The sequence below is a fragment of the Balaenoptera borealis genome (assembly GCF_965194805.1).
Source record: "Balaenoptera borealis genome assembly, chromosome: 10".
NCBI classification, from domain to species: Eukaryota; Metazoa; Chordata; class Mammalia; order Artiodactyla; family Balaenopteridae; genus Balaenoptera; species Balaenoptera borealis.
Genome location: NC_138874.1, coordinates 27,387,120 through 27,406,792, shown reverse-complemented (window position 1 = coordinate 27,406,792; position 19,673 = coordinate 27,387,120). Strand labels below are relative to the sequence as shown.

Here is a 19,673-nt window from a genome sequence, read left to right as displayed (position 1 = left end):
TGGATCATTAACGAGTCCTTATGTTGACAAAGGGACTCAATCAATGTTTATGGAATTGATTTAATTAACAAATAAACCGATTTTAGATTAGCGATATGTAGGAATGAGGATGATATTTCAGTGGGACATGATATGGATGTTGTTTCTAACTACTTAAGCCTTCCCTCTACAATCCTCTTAATATCTTAATAAACATAAAAAATAGCTTCTAAGAGGATAATTTTACCTCAGCCTTTAAAAAAAACTTCCAAATTGTTGTGAATTGTCTCTCTCTTTTTTTCTTCCTAATTCTCAGGTTTTATTATTTATGCACATTTGTGTTCTTCTCCCCTTGATACCACAAGACATCAGAGGCCTGTTTCTCCTGTCTTTCCTGAATGATCAGGGCCTGTGTAGTCTGTGTACCTCAGACGGAATCAGGGATCAAGGGAGTTGCCCCATCGCTCTGTTCTGTGATATGCTGCTAAAGGTTTGCTTCTTTTTTTCTTTTCTAAAAAAAAAAGCATCGTTATTAAAATAACCCCATTGCTTTGTCATCTTTTGATGGTGAGGTTATAGGCTACAGTGAAAACCTCTCCCTCTTGAGAGTCACCAGCGGGGTGACCTTGGGTCCCTCTGAGCTGCTGTTTCCTAATCTATAAAGTTGGGGCAATAATGGTACATGTTTAGATTTTGTGTGTATTAAATATGACAATGCATACAAAATGCTTAGGGCATCATGAGCCTCACCAGCGTGGCTCTAATTGGTTGAAGCTTTGTGATGGGGGAATGGGGAGGAGAGTCTCTCTGGTCTCAGAGGAAGGGTGTTTGCATTTCCCCATCCAGAAGCTCGTCCTCAGGCACCCCTGACTTTCTGTTGCAATTTGCACATCCCATTACCCCCACTACACCCCGCCTTGCACTCCAGTTATTTCATAGATATTTTCTCTCTTACTGGGATTGTGAACTCCTTGAGGTCCAGACTCTCTAAGCACATCTGTACAGACTGCCACTGTTCTCTTTGGTCATACTAAGTTCACGAGTGGAATCCCTCCATCCAATGACATAGCTAACAACTGTACCCCTTTCCCTCCAAAATCAAACCAATGGCACAATCCCGTGTGCAGAGGCAGTATCCACCTTCTAATACATTCTAGATGCACGTGACAGAGAAAGCGGACCGCCTGCTCCAGTCTCTCTTCTCAAAGACAGACTTGGGCAGCTTTGTAGGGTGTTTGGATGTGCACACATTCATTCAAAGCATTACACAGCCATTGCAAACCCAGAAGTGGATTGTGAGCCCCATTTGAATGTATGAAAATTCCTTTCTCTTCCCTGTTGTAGGATTGTGGGCGTTTCCTTGCCCTCAACTGGGAAGATCTAGAAAAGACAGATGGTTGCAGTTTCTGGAAGTGAGGAAGATAATTCTACCATTTCAGAACTGCCAGCCCAGGTGATTACAGTTGTTGGGAAATGATTGCATGGCGAGTCCTTATCTTCATGGTGGCTGAAAAAGTAGAGGACATCAAGGTTTTGCAATAGCTAAGAGGGGTTTCTGAAGAGTTCTTATCATCTGCGAGGATTTGGACAGCTGGGAAATGTCTGGCCTGGGGAGTTTCTGTGATGTGTGTTTGGGGAGGGAAGTTGGAAACATATCATTTGCCGCAAGGGTCTGGGGAAGAAGCCTTTTTATGGGAAGGGTCAGAACAGCTGGGAGGGCAGTTCAGAGGCTGCAGCAGGTCTGAGGGAGTGGAAATGGGGGCATTTCCCTGCAAGGGAGATCAGCAACAGCTGGGAAGACCAGAGTGGGGTGGGATGGGGGGTGGGAGGGGGGAAAATAAACAAAGGCTGAGGGCAGAAAGGGGCCTGCAGCGTCGCTCAGCCTTGCGTGGCATCTTTCCTCGGCATTCGCAGTGGTTCCAGGCCTTCTGCCCCAGCGAGCTCCCAGTGCAAATTTACCTGCCATCCTTCCAACAGCCCTCCCGGGGGCTTTCATTTTTCTCCAGGAACTTATGTGTGTAAATCATCATTCACCTCTATTGTAATAATCTGGCAGGACCAGTTTAGCTTGTTAAAAATATTGAAATACCTATCAATAACACTTGTGCAGGATGATACCCTTATTAAAAATAAATATTAGAGATGTAAAAAATGCACAGTCATACTTCATGATATGTGTTCCTGGGAAAGTTCTGTAGAAATAGGATTTGGGCCAATCAAGTCACATTTACGTTTTACTCTAAAGTTTGTTATTTAACTTGAAAAGTGCACACAGGTCATCAGCACTGTGCTAGGTTTTAGCAAATAGCTCTTTAAGATGCAAATAACCACGAGTCCCATGTAATACAACTTATAGGTTTGACAGTTTTTAATCATTGTAATTTTGAAATATAATGCAATTCATAAAAATGAATAAAACAAATACATGGTAAAATGAAGTAGTACAAAACAAACGCCTATGTAACCACCATTCAGATCAAGAAACAGAACATCTGAACATGAGAAGCCCTGTATGGCCCCTCTCCCTTCCAGTGTATAAATTATCCTCAGTTACTCTGGCATCTAACACTGTTTAGTTCTGCTTATTTCTTTAGAAATGCTTTTACTATACATACAACAAATTTGCTAGTTTACACCTTTTTTTGTGTCTGGCTTCTTTCACTCCTCATTCTGTTCATGAGATTCATTACTGTCGTTGCATTTATCTGTAGTTCACTCATTTTCTTTACTAAATAGTATAACATAAATTCCCAAATTAACTCATGCATTTTCCTGTTTTTGACATTTAGACTGTTTCCAGTTTTGAGCTCTTGTAAGACTGCTCTTGCACGCATGGGTACGTGCACAGAAATGCATGGGCACACATACAGAAATGCATGGTACGTATACAGAGGTGTGAGCAGAAGTCATTTCCAAGACGAAGCATTTTATAATTGGTGGATGACCCTCCACACTCTCTTTCCTGGAAACCAGATGTCCTGGGCCGCATGGTTACCAGATGCAAGCAGCTTGGATCCCTGAGTCACCGCTTGGAAGGGCGCTGCCTCAGACAGTCATTTGACCTGCGGTGGATTTTGCATGACCAAAGAATCACTCCTATGTTTCTAGACATTAAGATTTTGAGTTTATTTATCACTGTAGTGCAGCCTAGCCTAATCTGACCAGTAAAAACAATATAAACATTTTCTTTTCAGAAATATTTTTTACAATCAAAATTAATGACTGATTTTTCACATCTGAAAGTTTCATCATGTCAATGGGAGCTCTTTTTGAGTAAAAAAAAAAAAAAAATTATTCATTCTAGTTACCAACAGGCAAGAGACAAAAGGACGTCTGTAGACAGGGCACCAATTTCAACATGTTGGATAATGTCCATGACCCCTCACCATAATGCTAGCTGATGGGAGAGTCTGGGGTCTGCAATTACTGACAAGGACCCACTGGTGGGCCAGCTGGTGGTCTGGTGACATTTATATGATTCTCCCATCTACTCTAGTGAAAAATGCCAACATTATTTTCCTTGTCAAATTTTTTTTTTCCTAGGCTGGTATCCCTGGTGGTAAAAAAGGACTAAGGAAGGGTATGGTCAGGGCTCAGTTAGGAAAACAGCCTCTCCAAGGCACAGGGGTAAGGAAGGGAAGCTTTCACGAGGTTGGGAGTTGCAGGGAAGAGGGAAACAGTCACTAAGCCTGTCCAGCTGAATCTGGTACAGGGCTCCAGTTGAAGCTTTTGAGAAAAGCCGGAAGCCCTGCGGACATGGCCACCAGCTGGGCCATGAAAGGGAGCGCAAGGTGTGCTTTGTGGGGGCTGCAGCCTCTGTGGGTCCAGGGAACTCAGACTGCTGTGAAGACGATGAGGGGGGCACAGAGCAGGAGGAGAGTAAAGGCGTGCCAGGCCCTGTGAGTCTGTCCGCCATCATGTGTAGCCATATGACGGTCCTCTACTTCCCAATCCCCAGGGAGCTCCTCTCACTGGACAACCATAACCTGAAACACACAGAGAAGGATGCTGTGGGGAACAGCGGCCCAGCCTCAGATCCTAGTTCCCCGACCAGGGATCGAACCCAGGCCCTTGGCAGTGAAAGTGAATAGTCTCAACCACTGGACCACCAGGGAATTCCCAAGAAGTAATTTTCTAACTGGTGGTCTCTTACAGGACATTTAAAAACCAAGGCACCGCTAAAGAAAAGAAGTTTCCTTCAGAGATGTATGTGCCCAAGATAAAGTGTGATGGCTTGAAGAAAGAACAAACACTCATAGCTACACGACCCATTAACATGAAAGATCCAGAAACCATACACTTTTGATTTGGTTCCCTGCTGTTATTTATTTATGGAAGATGGGTAAATAGTGAAATGATATAAATAGTAAAAAAGAAAAAAAAAAGCTTTGTATTGAATTTGATGATGGAAATTACACCCTGGCAAAGAATGTATTAATCAGAAAATTATTTTAGCTTATTTCTTGAATATGTCAAAAGATAGAAAAGTGAAAGGTACACAGTATAAAGTCTATTGGCACGGTTTTTACTATATTAGTTCCAAAGTATAAATTCATGATAATTAGTACATTTGAAAATTAGATACTCTTTGCTAGTAGAACAGGTAAAAGAGCTTTAGGAAAAAAATATACTAGAAAACGTGCTGGGGATAAAGAGTTTGGTGAAGCAAGGGTCATGCTTTTTTTTAGGAGATTAAGAACAAGTGTCAGTAGGTTATTTTAACAAAGTGCTATGATAGGGATTAAGCATAAGTTCACCAGTGTAAGGGCTCGGGTGCGGTGGGGGAATGTTCACAGCTGGGCTGGAGAGCCACGTAGGCACCAGAACTTAAGAGTGGAAAATTGCTTTGTGCCCACGTAAATGCCAGCATTTCCCAAATTTACCAAACCCAAGACACAAAGGAGACATTGCACAAACTATGCCGTCCTGGTGGATATAGATGGGGAGTACAGGAGGGGTAAGGCATTCTCAGAGAACAAAGAAATGGTCTTTCTTGTTAATCGCTGCAGGATTCATGTGTTCTAAAAATATTTTATAAAAGCATAAAACAGAAAACAGCAACCTACTACTTTCCCCACATGATGTAAAGTGTTGGGTATAAGGATGAACAAAATAAAGTCCCTGACCTCATGGGGCTTGAACGGGCAGACAGACAGTAAACAAACAAGAGAACGCATCATATGATTTATTGATTTATTGTAAGATTTACTGATTGATCGTACACTTGGAGGGGAGTCCACAGCCCCGGCCTTGGTCAGCACTGAGTTCCAGGCCATCTCCCTACCTCTGGACTTGGATATCACGGGCTGCAGAAAAGTCTTCTCGTAGTGGGCAGTTAGTTCTGGGGCTTTTAAATAAGGCGCAGGGGGTTGATTAAATTGGATCTAGAAAGATGGGCCAAAACGAGTGGAGTGGGACAATATTCGACATAAAAAAGGGAGCGAAGCAAAGCCGGGGGCTACAGGATACAAAAACTACTATATGGCTAGAGGTGGGGGGAGACCCACATTTTGTAGGGCCTGAAGCTGATCACATTTGGGGGCCTTCTTTAAGAGAAAGGATAAAAATTTAAGGATAGAAAATTAGGCACAAAAATATTGATTTAAAATGAGACATGCATCACAATAAGCTATGCAATTTAAAAGGCCGACAAACACCATAAACTTCGAAAATATCCACAAGAAAACATTTAATAAACCACCTAATACACCTCAATCATACTATTTTTCCCACATTTTTTGGCTGCATACCCTCCCCCCAGCTTTACTGAGGTCTAGTTGACAATGAAAAATTTTACATATTTAAGGTGTACAACTTGATGATTTGATATATGTATATATTGTGAAATATTCAAGTGTGTGTGTATGTGTGTTTTAAGAACACTCAAGATCCACGCTTAGCAGATACAAGCATACAATATTGTTAACTCTAGTCACATGGGTGTGTATTAGCTCTCCACAATGTATTTATCTTGCATAACTGAAACTTTGTGTCTCTTGAACACCACCTCCCCCATACCCGTAGCTGCATGCCCTTTGACTACTTTTTCAATTTTGTAATGTGTTTTCTAGAGAAGAATGGAAATGTACTTCACATACAGGTGAACTTGCTGTTTGTGGTACTGCAACAGGTTTGTGTGCTCACAAACACAGGAATTCACATCAATTCTATTTCATGTGATTTCCTGCAAAAATGTATAGTACATTTATAATCGTATATGCCGCAGTTAGAGTATATTCCTGAGGGGAGAGAACTTCCATTTTGACCAGGTGTAGGTGAGAGAGCCAACCCCCCTCTAACAATACTATGTGTTTTATGATGGAAAGAATAGCCACAAACTACCGTCTGGCTTCAAGAAGCTATATCTCAAACTCTGTGACTGCTTTGCTACTGGAACCTTCCGGTGCTGGGGAAAGTGGGAGAGTTCAGATGGAAACCAGCAGTATACTGCATAGTAGGCACGTTACTGGCGGCCATTCCTACACCTGGGTGGCTAGAAATAAGGTAACTACACGTGGGAACTGAAAACCACACAGGTACATCCCATCAGGGTCAAGGCTCATTCTTTGGGTCAGGGAAGTGCAAGTTTGGCCCCTTAAACTTTGCTTCCTTGTCTCCTTCCTTCCCTCACCTTGGTCCTGGCTCTGTATCCATTAAACGCAAACGAAATGTCTCCCCAACTTTACTTTACGTTGGCTTGATCCTCAGAATGTCCACTGCCACATCAAAGCTTCTCCGTATGAGAAGTTAGAGTTGAAAGAGATAGTGGGATTCATTGATGGTGGTTAAAATATAGGATTTGGGAAAATTTACAAAAACATAACCATGTGTTCACACTCTTAGGGCCCCCAGGGCCTTGGAGAGGTTCTCTGCAAATGAGGGGCCACGGATTCAAGCCTCCAGCCTCTTGGTAAATCCACCTCTGCATTCCAACTACAGCCACACTTCCAAGGCTGAGTTTATCACTCTGGCTTATTTTTGCTTTCACGGACACTGGGTAAGAACTCAGGCTCTGGAGCCAGACTACTTGAATCCTGGCACTGCCAATTCCTCGCTTGTGGGACCTCAGCATTTTATCTAATATCTCTGTGCCTCAGATTTTCTCATCCTATACCCATAAGATGGGTATAAGTAATGATAAGATGACAGGAATTAGCTCATGCAGAGTGCTTACCAGTGTCTGGCACGTAAGAAAGGATCGATGTTTATTAGCTACTGTAACTTTTATTACTAGTATCACCATTCGTGTTCACAGTATGTGCCTCTTCTCACACCACAGTGCAAACCCCGAGGAGCCTTTGTGTCCGGACTAGGCCCAGAAAGGCTTCCCTGTCTTTCCGGATGGATTGCTGACTAGACGTAGGAGGAAGGAGTCACAGATAAACGGATCCCCCCCACCCCCACCCCCCACCCCCCGATAATATTAACGTCACCACATTACATTTAAGCAGACGAAGGAATTGGGGCTATAAAGACATTTGCTGGTTCAGGGCACGCCAAAGAGAAAGTCACACGAGCATTAACAAAGGACCTTACGTTCTTTTGCTACCAAATGATAGAATACATTACTTTGGAAGAAGAAAAACCACACGACGGGCAGCGGCTAGACCTTAAACTAAAAGTTGGCTGTTAATTCAGCCTCCTTCCGACGACTGTCCCCCACGCATTTCACTGCCCCCCTCGGGTGCAGCGCTGTGGCCGAGGAGGCAGGGACCGCGTGGAGAAGGGGGCGAGGGGCGCGGGGCCGGGAGGAGCCTGGCCGCCGGCCGCGTGGGCGCAGGAGGCGGGACCGCGGGCCTCTAGGTGGTGGCGTCAGTGTCGGCGCCGGGAGGAGCTGCCCTCGGCCGGCCCGGCTCCGCGGCGCCGCCCCAATCGGGCGTCCGGGGGCCCCCCGGCGGCTGTCTGGGTCCCCCGCCCGCGGCCGCGGTCCCGCCCCCCGCGCGCCCGGCTCCGACTCGAGCGCAGAGCGCGGCGCGCAGGCGGGGGCGCTGTGGGCCCGGCGCGGAGAACGAACGGCCGCCCCGCCTCCTCCCCGCGCCCGCCCCCAGCGCGCCTGGCCGCCGGGAAGCGGGAGGAGACAGCGCGGGGCCCCGCGCCGCTCGGCCCGCAGTCCTCGACCGCGGAGCGGAGCCGGCGCCGCGCGAGCCCGAGTCCAGCCCGAGCCGCCCGGCTGCCTTTGTCTGCACCGCGCGCCCGGGTCGGGGACAGCTCCCCCCGCGGCGGGCGCGGGCCGATGCCCCCGCAGCAGGGGGACCCCGCGTTCCCGGGCCGCTGCGAGGCGCCGCCCGTGCCGCCCCGCCGGGAGCGTGGGGGGCGCGGGCCCGGGGCGCCGGGGGGCCGGGGGCGCGCGGGCGGCGCCGAGGGGCGCGGCGTCAAGTGCGTGCTGGTCGGCGACGGCGCGGTGGGCAAGACCAGCCTGGTGGTGAGCTACACCACCAACGGCTACCCCACCGAGTACATCCCCACCGCCTTCGACAACTTCTCAGGTGAGCGGAGCCGGGGACGGGGGTCTGCGGGGGGCGCGGGGCCCTGGGGACCGGGAGCCCTAACCCGGGCGCGGGGAGCGGCGGTCGCCTCGCCATTCAGGGGCAGACGGTGGGGTCTAACAGGTCGCGCCCAGGTGGCCTGGTCAGTTTCCTGGGTAGAGAAGTTGCGTCAGGTCGACGTTGCTGGCGCTGCTGCCGGGTTTCGATCGGAAGGTGACGCGCAGGTGCCATTACCTGTGGCCCGAGGGTCCGTCCTTTCCTGTTGGTGGCTCCCCTCCCGAGGGCATCTCCACTTTAAAGAGCCGCGGAGACGGGGAAAGAGAGTGGATTTAGTGGAAATGGCACTAGAAGCACTAGGGAAGGCCGAGGTTTGGATTAAACCTGGAGAGTAAACACAGCTTCTTCCCTCCGAGCCCCATCGCTTCCCCTGCCCCCGCTTCCACCGCCCCCATGGGCTCTGTTTCTGAGTCTTATATCTTTTCAGTATCTCTTTAAGCTACTGAAAGCTCTTATGTGTACAGTGCTATGTCATTTGGTTTGGTAGCTACCAAGATAAGGGAGTCCTTACTCTTGATTTTTCAAATCTTTTTGAAATGTAAGAAGTTAAAATCCACGGAAGCTAGGGTGAAACACTTTCTCTGTTGTTTTTTTTTTTTTTAAAGCACACACACACACACACACACACACACGCACAAGCTTCTCGATCTTTTGGAAAGTCGTGATGGCAAGGACTTGCTTTCATCCACCTGGAAGGCAACCCTAGGTAAAGCAGTGCTGTGCTACTGGGTTTCCCACCTAAATGATATTGTTTTTTTCCTTTTTTTTTCCCTCCTCCCAACTGAGTAGTGTAAACATATATAAACAATTTAGAGAGTTGTATTGAGACAAAACTGAGTACTTCATTCAAATAGAAACCTCAGAGCAGCGCCCTGATGCAGGCCCCTCCCCAGATACCCCTTCCCAGTGGAAAGGTGGGAATGGTTTTCTTTCCTTTCCTTTTCTCTTTTAATCCGCTCTTTGAGCTGACATGGAGAGATAAGCTGTGCCCTCTTTTATAAGCAGGACAATGCGGGCAGCCTGTGTTTGCACGTGTTCTCAAAACAAGCCACACTTTTATGATAAACCCCAAAGTCACCGAACGTTTCCCAAGGGAAAACAGAATTATTTGTGAGATTTTCCACTGACTTAAAGTTGCAAGGTCGGTTCCCACTTACCCCCCAGTGTTGTTTTTGGGTTTTTTGAAACAAGTGTGACAGGAAAATAAATCTTCTGGGGCTGGGAGAAAAGCGCAGGCCCTTCTGGGTGCCATCAAAGCTTCTGGCCTCCTGCCTTCTCTGGGGCATTGAGCGAATTGCCCGCCCTGCAGGTTTGGGTGCAAAAATGCCTCACGGGCCTCTTTGATTTAGGCAAGTCTTGAATTCATTGGGGACCCAGAATGGGAGCTGAAGGGTTTGGAGTGAGAATGGTCATACAAATTAAAACTATTATTCTTCTGGAAAAGGTTAAAAGAGACCCCCCCTGACAGTCCTTTTGGTCTTATTTTTAAGCTGTGGTTTCCGTGGATGGGCGGCCCGTGAGACTCCAGCTCTGTGACACTGCAGGACAGGTCAGTATCACATCGCTGCTCAGTGCTGGGCGAGGAAAGGGCCTTTTAAAGCCCTTCACTGCCCCCCCCCCGCCCCAGCTGGGCCATTCTAGAGCCCCACCCCCACGTATGGCCCCTCGCAGAGGGTGGTGGTAGGGGCAGAGAGCTCTGTGCCAATAAAACAGGGTTTGGCCCGGCTCTGTGTGGGCAGGACAGGGGAAACAGGGTCAAGAGCGGTTCTTATCTTCTGGGAATGTCTGATCTTATTTACTTTCTGGTTTTTATTAAAAATTATCAGTGTTGCGTGGTACTCATTTCTCAAAGTAAGTTGGCCGTAGCTTATGATCATTTTATTAAAGGTCAACAAGCCAAATACTTAATAAACTTACTCAAGAAAAAGATGGAGTTCGTGTCAGTAAGTGTTAATGTTTCCCTTCCTAAGCATGGTGGACTTGCTGGGGCTGCTCCCATCCCTTGAAGCAGAGATACAGCGGCCCAGGCTGTCCTGAGCTGGAGGAATGAATGAGCCCGGACTTGATCCTTCCGAATCGCGACCATTTATTCCTGTCTTGGCCAGGCACTTGGACAAGACAGCCAGGGAGCTGGTGTGAAGACCCGGTGTGAGGTCCCCTTTGGAGTGTCCCTGAAGAGCTCCAGGGACCCCAGTCCCCCTGAATGGTGCTTACGTCACTGAGTTCTCACCGTGCTCTGTGAGAGCCCAGGGTGCCGTCTCTTGAGTTTGCCAAAGTGACAGTTACTAAGCATGTAGTCTCTCCAGCACTTGAGAAAGCGCTGGGGTACTTTGTTGGCAGGTGAAAGTGCCCACTTCACTTCTGAGGTGTCACACGACCATATACATTAAAGAAGAAGCTGGCTTTCCAGTGTCCCCAAGAGGCTCCTCCGAACCAGGGCTTCTCAGTTACTCACCCACTTGGGACAGCAAATTCAGTCAGGCCTTTGTTTTTCAAACCTCGATGTGACACGAGACTGGGCAGCCTCGATCCCCAGCAGAACGCTGGTTTGGCGGTGGCCACAGTGGCACACGTCATAGCCAAGCCTCTTCTGCTCTGTCCTTACCCTTCCACTGGGGCTTCCCAGTTCCCCCTTTTATGGGGAGCAGAAAAAACCAACCGGTCTGCATTTTCTTGCTTGTGGAAAAGAAAAATCAAAGAATACAGGCTCTTCTAATATTTAATCTTTTTGGATGCCCTGCTGCTATTTATAATGAAAGCTTAATTGCTTTGTATAAAGTGAGAATGTTTTTCCTACCTCGGGTCAGATTTTCTGATCTTTAAAATGAAGGTCGGGACTTCCCTGGAGGTCCAGTGGTTGAGACTCCGGGCTTCCAACGTGGGGAGCATGGGTTCGATCCCTGGTCGGGGAACTAGGATCCCGCATGCCGCACAGCACGGCCAAAAAATAAAATAAAATAAAATGAGGGTCGAGTAGCGCCTCCATAAACAGAGGCCTCCCTGCTGAAGCAAGATGTGGCAGCTGAACAGCCCGAGAATAAGACAGAAGGCAGGAAAACTCAAGACACCAAAGGGTGCGCTTATCTGGGACCCTTTAGGGAGGAGCAGGCAGCCCAGTGCAGGCAGCTGCCCACCGCTGGCTCACCTGTCAGGTGTTGGTTCTGCTGGCAGACACGGCTTCCTGGGCTGGGGTTCCCTGCCTCATGCCTGCTCGGTGGCTGGCACAGAGTGGGGCTTATTCACGGTTTGTAGAATGGATCAATAAATAAATGGAGTGCTGGTTCCTGGGGGATGCAAACTTAAGTCATGGGCTTGCCCCTCAACAGACTTACAGTCTACCTGTCAGTAGAACTTGTGAAAGAAACCAGTGAGGTTACAGGAGGAGGACAGCAAAGTCAGCTCAAGGGGCAGGATGGGTTAGACGCAGGAGGAAAATCCCTGAGCAATTTTGAAAGAGGAATAGGTCTTTTACCAGGAACACTGTGTAGAAATGATCCTGAATTATCAAGAAAGAGTTTAATTTTTTCCTTAATAGGGTCTGTTTCAAAGTCAAGGCATCAAGAGAATCATTTTAGACATATTTTCATGAAAAAAGTTCATAATTCAGGAAATGAAAAGGTTTTGGTGCAAGTTGGTAAGCTTTGGTTTATTTGGAAATTATCCTTCTGATCTCCCAGCAGTTTTTGTTTGTTTGTTTTAATAGATCCATTGTTTTATTTATTTATTTTTGGCTGTGTTGGGTCTTCGTTGCTGCACGTGGGCTTTCTCCAGTTGCGGCGAGCAGGGGCTACTCTCCCTTGCGGTGCACGGGCTTCTCACTGCGGTGGCTTCTCTTGTTGCAGAGCACGGACTCTAGGCGCGCGGGCTTCAGTAGCAGTGGCAGGTGGGCTCAGTAGTTGTGGCTCGCGGGCTCTAGAGTGCAGGCTCAGTAGTTGTGGCACACGGGCCTAGTTGCTCCGTGGCATGCGGGATCTTCCCGGATCAGGGCTCGAACCCGGGACTCCTGCATTGGCAGGCGGATTCTTAACCACTGCGCCACCAGGGAAGCCCTCCCAGCAGTTTTTTTGTTGAGATTCACAGTATTTCTTACCTGATTAGTAAGTATGCCTAATTGTGTAAGGAATGAGGCCAACCATCTACAGATTTGTAGAAAACCAGCTTCAAAAACTATTTGTGAAAAATACACAGCTGGTGAGATAAAGTCAGTTTTTTCCCTCTCCCCAAGTATCAGTATTTGCTTTGACCATAAGCAAAGCTGGGCAAGGTGGTAGTCCTTTCCTACCCTCCCTACTCCAGATCTGATAAATTACCTTTTAAGGGAGTTGATTTGACACGTGCCGTATTTCCTTCGTGTTGTCCCAGCCTGTGGCACTGCGCCCACCCCCACAGGCAGTTGTCATGGTAGCTTCCTGAGGACACAGCGACTCGAGCGACCTCCTTTGCAAACTCCCAGAGAATGTGAGCACCCGTAGCCGTCGCCTAGGGACCAAACGCAGGTTTCACATAGCAGCTGAGAGCTGGATAAATAACTAGAAATCGCTTCTTGTGCCTTGGGGTTTTCTTGTTGGGGGCTCAGTGAGCATGTAAGATGTTAAAAGGAGTTTTTAATGCCCTGGAAATTTCACTGTGATCAATTTCACGCCAGGTGAAATTGATCAGACTGAAATAGAGTGACCAATAGCAGGTGAAAACTCTTCAGCCTTCTGAACCATGAGGCACTTGGGGAAATCTTTACACTTAAAAAAAAAAGAAATCCGACTGCAGCTTGACCAGCAATGCTGTCCAGCGGCCTGTCAATCCCACCCCGCCCCGCCCTGCATCCCAGGCACATCTCTGGGCCTCAGAACACGTTTCCTTGAGGGTCCATTACAGTTGGCCTTATCACATGTACGTGTGCTGCATTTATTTCAGCAGATAGCTAAGATTTCTGGTCAGCAGGGTTTAATTTCTGCCTTGCTTCCCGAGTCCCTCAGCCAGAACCTCCCAAGGTCTGGGAGCCAGATTGCCAAAGCCCGGTCACAAGGCCTGGGCCTGTGCTCACCTTTCTTTTTATTGGTAACGCAATCCCAGATCCAGGGCCCAGCAGGTGCGATGACTGCCAGCAACGAGGGCAGTGCCTCCGTCCTGTGCTTCTTCCTTGCAGGCCTCTGAGAACAGAGGGAATGTTTCACGAAAAGATCCTCGTGGCTGGGCCGTGGGCCACCTGGATGGGTTTCTGTGTTTCTTCTTTCAGCACAAAGTTGGCACTAAGAAATCCAAGTCTTTTTTTTTTTTCTTTCTTTCCTTTTAACTTCTGTTAAAAAGTCGGAGAAGTGGCAGTGACACGGAGAGATGCCATATTCCTTCCTGAGGAAGGACTTTAATATTGGTTGACTTTAATATTGTTACTTGGTTGTTGCCCCACAAACTGAAATACGGAGCCTCAGATGAGGAAAGTGAACTCAAATAAAAAGATCCAGGCTTCCCTTATCCCTAGAAAAAGGCCACAGATGCAACATAACATGCACGTAAATAATAGTTCGTAAATAATCATATGTGTCAACTGAGCGGCAGAAACCTGGGTGACGTTTACCTTTTCCTTGCTGCTGGGAATCTGTTTGTCACCTTACACCTGAGGATGGTTGGCACCCACATATAGAAATTTTAAATAGAAATGAGATGATGTAAATATTTTCCTAGAAAGGAGATGAGTGAAAGCTTTCAGTTAGCTAAATATGGTGCTGCAGGGGACTGTAGCGTGTTTGATATAAAGAAACACTGATTTGGAGACAGATGTCCCTACAAGGGCTGAGGCCATGTCTGTCTGTCCCCAGCCGAATCCCCTGGTGTCTGGTGTCTGATGCGTGGTGCCTGGAGTCCCACATGCATCTCTGTTAGTGAGTGAGTGCGGCACGGCCTTCAGCAGTGTGGTGGGTGGTTGGTTTATATAATCAACTCTAACTTGTTCCATCCAGTTCTCTATCCCTAGAAGTTGGGTGGGTACACCCTTTCTCTGGTTCTTTATCCTCCCAAAGCATCATGCATGGAGGCCTCTGGGATTCATGGAGAGAAAAGAAGGGGAGGGAACGTAAGAGAAAAGGAGGGAGGGAGAAAAAGATAAATCGAGAAGAAAGTGTTATATCCAGCAAATGTGAGACTGTATTCACCAGTGTTGTATGTGACATTGAGAGGCACACGTTCTCTGGGTCCCTAATGAGAGTGGCCAAGTCCAGGTCCTCAACTCCAGACCTGTGTCTGATTCCCATAATTCTGCACCGCGTGTGCCCCGGGTGTGCCCTGGGTGTGTACAGCGCAGATGGGATGGAACAGGCATGGCTCATGGCTGCCGTGAGGATGGGCAGGGATGGGTCCTTACAGAGGCGCTGGGTTCACAGACTGGGGTTCCCTGGGGTCAGGGTGGAGCCCCGAGGGTCAGCATGGGTACTGTGTACGTTTTAAAACCCTGACTTAAGTACCAGAGTTGAAGGAGTGGGTCTGAGTTTCTCTGCGCTGAAGCCTAGAGAAAGTAAATTTTATTTTGAAAATCCATCTAATTTAAGGACCTTTTCTATGGTAAATTGCAAGTAGGTCTAGAGCATCAAGGAAAACGTTGAGCACATCGGGCAGGTTTCCGGGGGCTGGGAGCATTGCCCCACTTGGCAGCAGGGGCCTTTCGAGGACTCTGGCTCTTCCTTCCATCCCTCATGGGCTTTCTGTTACCTGCCAGACCCTTTCCAGAAAAATGTTCAAACGGTCTTTGTGCCGATGAGAACTGATGTAAAAGATAACGTTTGGGTGCTTGGTTCGCTTGCAGGATGAGTTTGACAAGCTCCGGCCTCTGTGCTACACCAGCGCTGACATCTTCCTCCTGTGCTTCAGTGTCGTGGGCCCCTCCTCCTTCCAGAACGTCAGCGAGAAATGGGTGCCAGAGATTCGGTGCCACTGTCCCAAAGCCCCCATCATCCTCGTGGGGACGCAGTCGGATCTCAGAGAAGACGTCAAAGTCCTCATCGAGCTGGACAAATGCAAAGAGAAACCCGTGCCCGAGGAGGCGGCCAGGTTGTGTGCCGAGGAGATCAAAGCCGCCTCCTACATCGAGTGCTCGGCCTTGACTCAGAAGAACCTCAAAGAGGTCTTTGATGCAGCCATCGTCGCCGGCATCCAGTACTCGGACTCTCAGCAACAGCCCAGGAAGTCGAAGAGCAGGGCTCCGGACAAGATGAAGACCCTGTCCAAGTCCTGGTGGAAGAAGTACTGCTGTTTCGTATGATGCTGGTGGGGCCCCGACGGGCTGTGTTCCCACAAACTCCACACTAGAGGCTATATTAGCTGAAACAACTCCTTTGACCGTGTAGAACCTGTATAGAGAATGCGCGTGTATATGGATTATAGGAGGTGCTCCAATGTATGTATCCTTTCTTGCCTTTGACCTTCTCGTTTGTCTGAGCTGAGGGATGAGATACTTATGCAAGAGATTTTTGAAGTAAGTTAAGCATTTGTCATGACTCTGGAAATTTAGAGCTCTAGACCTTTGGATTAATTTATATCTAGTATGAAAAGGCACCTCCGATCTGGGCGTCCAGAGTGAAGTTTTGCCACGAGATAATGCACAGAAGAACAAAGAGGAAATGTCATGGTTAGCCGTCCCTTGATGGAGGGCCAGCTACGGTCAGAGTAACACTTAGCTTTGAAACCTCATACTTTTTCCCCTTTTTTTAAGGAGCAAAAATCTGAGAAAAAAAAGAGAGAGACTTCTGCCTATAAAACCTCAAATCAGTCACTTTGGTTGTATTCTTATACCTGGTTGCTTAACATTTAAAAGCAACCAACAAAAAAACATGCCACTAACTATGGTGCTGTGTAGACCAAAAAGGAAAAGTTGTTGATGGGAGTTTTTCATCCTGAGACCGTATCCGCAGCCAAAATGCCATGAGGAGTGTAGCAAGCGATAGCTCTTGTTTTCTTTAGGGAGCGATTCACGTTGAGATCAGAGCGTGGTATTTGCTGTCATACACGTGAGCCAACTGCCTGAACCTCTGTGATGACAGCGCTCAGGAGACCTGTCGGGGTTGTTTCTAACCTTCTAGGCTTCCCTTGCCCCATCTGCCGGGGGCGTGAACCCTCTTGCAAGGCCTGTAGCAGGCTGATGTTTGGGGGACACAAAATGTCCTTTTTTTCCTCAAGTCAGCGTAAAGGTACTTCTGTGTGTACGCACGCAAACACGGATATATACGTGGCCATTCTTCCTCCTGATTCAGACTTTTAAACAGTTAATGGGAAAAAATGTGGCCCCAGAAACAGCTGTGAGAGAAGCGTGGCTTCCTCTTTTAACACTTTTTGGAACAGATCTCTTTTTGATGATGCCTTGAGATGTGATTCTAGGTATATCTTCACACATTTTGGAGCCCATGTTAAAACAAAACACGAGCGTCTCTTAGAACCTATTTTAACATGAATGTCTCTTGAAACCTATTAAAACAGCCAGTGAAATCCACACATGCCTTTCAGGGAGCTGGTGATAGAGACAGCGCCTTGTGTGGGATCGGTGGTGGCAGGGACCACAGCACCCTTGCTCAACTGTCTCCTCACTGTGGAACAGTCAGAAAACCACAGATTTGTGACATGTTTGTGTTCTTCCAGGTGGCGGGTTTTTAGGGCTTCATGTTCTGGAGGGAAAAAAGTGCCAAAAGTGCCAGAGAGCAGTTTTACTCTGGGATGGGGCTGCTTCTGAGATGCCGAGGAGTAGCTGAATGCCTCAGATTGTGACGTCAGGCTCGCAGTGGTGATGCAGATCTACCAAAATCAGTCAGTAACCGGGGAAATCTCTGTAGCGCCAGCAGGTAGAGGAGTGTATCTTTCTGTGGGTCTTGTCCTTTTTATGTTAAAAAAAAAAAATCCAATTTGTGTTTCCTTTTAGAGAAAGTAAACGATCAGGCTATACTTTAGGTTAGAGGCTTCTTTTATTTCTATTAGTAAATAAAATTAACTAACTTCCTTGTTTAAAAACTGAAAAACATGCTGTTTACTATTTATTTTTCAATACATTGAAATTGATATCATTGTTTCCTGAAACGTTTAGTTACAACCTGAGTGAATAAAATTACTTCATTTGTGGAAATGCCCCAAACGGACCTGATGAAATGTGTTCGAAGCTTGGTGCCTGGCTCACCTACCCGTGAGCTTCCCAGACGGGGCTCTGCCTGCCCTGGTGTGGAGGGGGTGAGGAAGGGTTATTTGACTGGCAAGTGATTTCAGACAGTATTTTTATAGTAAAGCAAATGTCATGGAGTAAAATGCAAGTTAATTTTTAAGACTGAACACAAAACTTGAAAGAAATTTTATGCCTGTGACAGCATATGGGGCTCTTCTTGGTCCCCGGTGGAGGGGGGAACCTTTGCCACCCTCTGCCTTTAGGGCCAGCGGTTGGTGAGGAACACCTCTGTGGTCCAGTTCCAGAGCTTTACTCGTGTTTCATTTTCAGCCCTGCTTGATGCAGCCTGTACTATTAGTGCTAAAAATCCAGAAGGTTGACACTGAAATGCAACAGGTTTTAATATGTTGCCAAAATTATAGAAGAGTAAATGCACAATTGTACTCAAGGTTTTCCTCCATTTTTACTTCTTGGGGAAAATAGAGATTTGGGCAGAAAAGTTTTTAAAAGTATGTGCTTGAGTTAAATATAAATTTGATTCACTTCAAAGCTCAGACGTTGTTAAACTTACAGCTTGGTATCAAGGAGGACGTTTTATCAGAGTTGTGCTTTGGGAAATACCCTAGCATAAGTCCTGCAGTGTAGGCCAGTCATAATTCAACAATGCAGGGTCCTCTACAACTGTCACCTCTTTTCACCATGTGTGTAGAAATGAACCTTTTGTAATGTTGATCTCTGTGCTTGACACACTTTTGAGAAACCACCCAGCTCTTAACACAAGCCCAGAGGAGGACAGGTCTTCTCCCCAGTTTTCTAAAAGGAACAGCAGGTGCAAAGGCCCTGAGGCAGGTTACCTGGTGCCTTACCAAGTCATACTTTTCTGTTTTTCCATCATGTGGCATGCGGGAATCTTAGTACCACTGGACCACCGGGGAAGTTCCCATACTTTTCTGTTTTTAAGCATAAATGATGTTGAACAGAACTCTCCTTGAAGATGCTCTCCAGGAGGTGGCAGGAAATAAATTCTGACCTGTGGCTCTAACGGCACCTGCCTTTTCTACCAAAGAATTTCTTTGGGAGTGAAGAGAGGTTCAGGGGTGTGGAGAAGCAGGCGCCTGAGGTGTGGTGGGAATGCATCTGTTCAGGGTGGGGTTTGAGATTCTGGGTTCCGTCTGAGATGAACACCCTCTGGGTCTGTGTCTGTGTCTGTGATGGGCTGTGTGCCGGCCTCCCTGTCTGTTCTAGGAGCCCAAGTCCAGGCCCAGAGCAACACTGAGCATGGGGTGACGCTGAGGTCACAGATACGCCTGGGTTTCCTCCTGTGGGGACAGGGCTGCCCTTCTCACCGGGCCGTTGGTGTCCTGGGTGAGAGCACAGGTGCACACGTGGGGTAAACGTCTAAGGTCTGCAGTGGCCATGGGAGGAGCCTGGGCTCCACCAGCTTCACAATGAAGGCCAGCAGGGTTCCCCGTCTACAGGGGGTAGACAGCCTTCCTGGTCCTCTAGCGAAGGACAGGCCTGTCTCCTTCCTTCCTTACATCACCTCCCATGTCAAGACTACGACTCTTTTGTATCCACTGACCAGTCAACCACAATGGACTAGAAAACTGGGCAGAGAGCAACTAGAACCACTGCCCACCCGCATGTGTCCTGGAGTGCCGAAAGCCAGCTGGCCAGCCTCCTGGCCCCCACTGGCCTCCGGGAGCAGCCTGACCCTTGCCCAGAGGCACCTGGAAGTTTCTCCTCACCCAGCCCCAGTCCCACCTCCCTTATCTGGGTCAGGCCTTCCCGGGGTACAAGGACAGAGCTCCCAGTCCCTTTAGAGGAGTTCGGGGCGTCTTCACAGAGATGTTCACATGACCTGAAAGGAGGTGAGGGGAGAAAAGTTTTCTAAAAGGAATAGCAGGTGCAAAGGCCCTGAGGCCGAGGAATGTCTGGCATGTCCTGGAGGCCGGTGTGGGTGTGGACAGGACAGAAGGAGTGCAGGGAGGGGAGGGGGAGAGGGGAGGGGGAGGGGGAGA

The 19,673-nt window shown here is 47.9% G+C and overlaps 1 protein-coding gene across 1 annotated transcript; it reads left to right on the top strand.

Annotated features, from left to right (window-relative positions):
- The first annotated feature begins 7,794 nt into the window (after positions 1-7,794).
- RHOU (ras homolog family member U) lies at positions 7,795-17,622 on the top strand. Its single transcript, XM_082408016.1, has 3 exons — positions 7,795-8,465; positions 10,013-10,071; positions 15,316-17,622. Exons 1-3 carry the CDS (start codon positions 8,213-8,215, stop codon positions 15,769-15,771), a joined length of 768 nt encoding a protein of 255 aa, XP_082264142.1. The 5' UTR covers positions 7,795-8,212; the 3' UTR covers positions 15,772-17,622.
- The last annotated feature ends 2,051 nt before the right edge of the window (positions 17,623-19,673 follow it).

What these genes read in the sequence shown, in the direction of transcription:
- RHOU (XM_082408016.1), top strand. Translation starts at nt 8,213, where the DNA reads ATGCCCCCGCAGCAGGGGGACCCCGCGTTCCCGGGCCGCTGCGAGGCG. An exon ending in CGCCTTCGACAACTTCTCAG is followed by an intron (nt 8,466 to 10,012) that starts GTGAGCGGAGCC and finishes CTTATTTTTAAG; the next exon opens with CTGTGGTTTCCGTGGATGGG. An exon ending in TCTGTGACACTGCAGGACAG is followed by an intron (nt 10,072 to 15,315) that starts GTCAGTATCACA and finishes GTTCGCTTGCAG; the next exon opens with GATGAGTTTGACAAGCTCCG.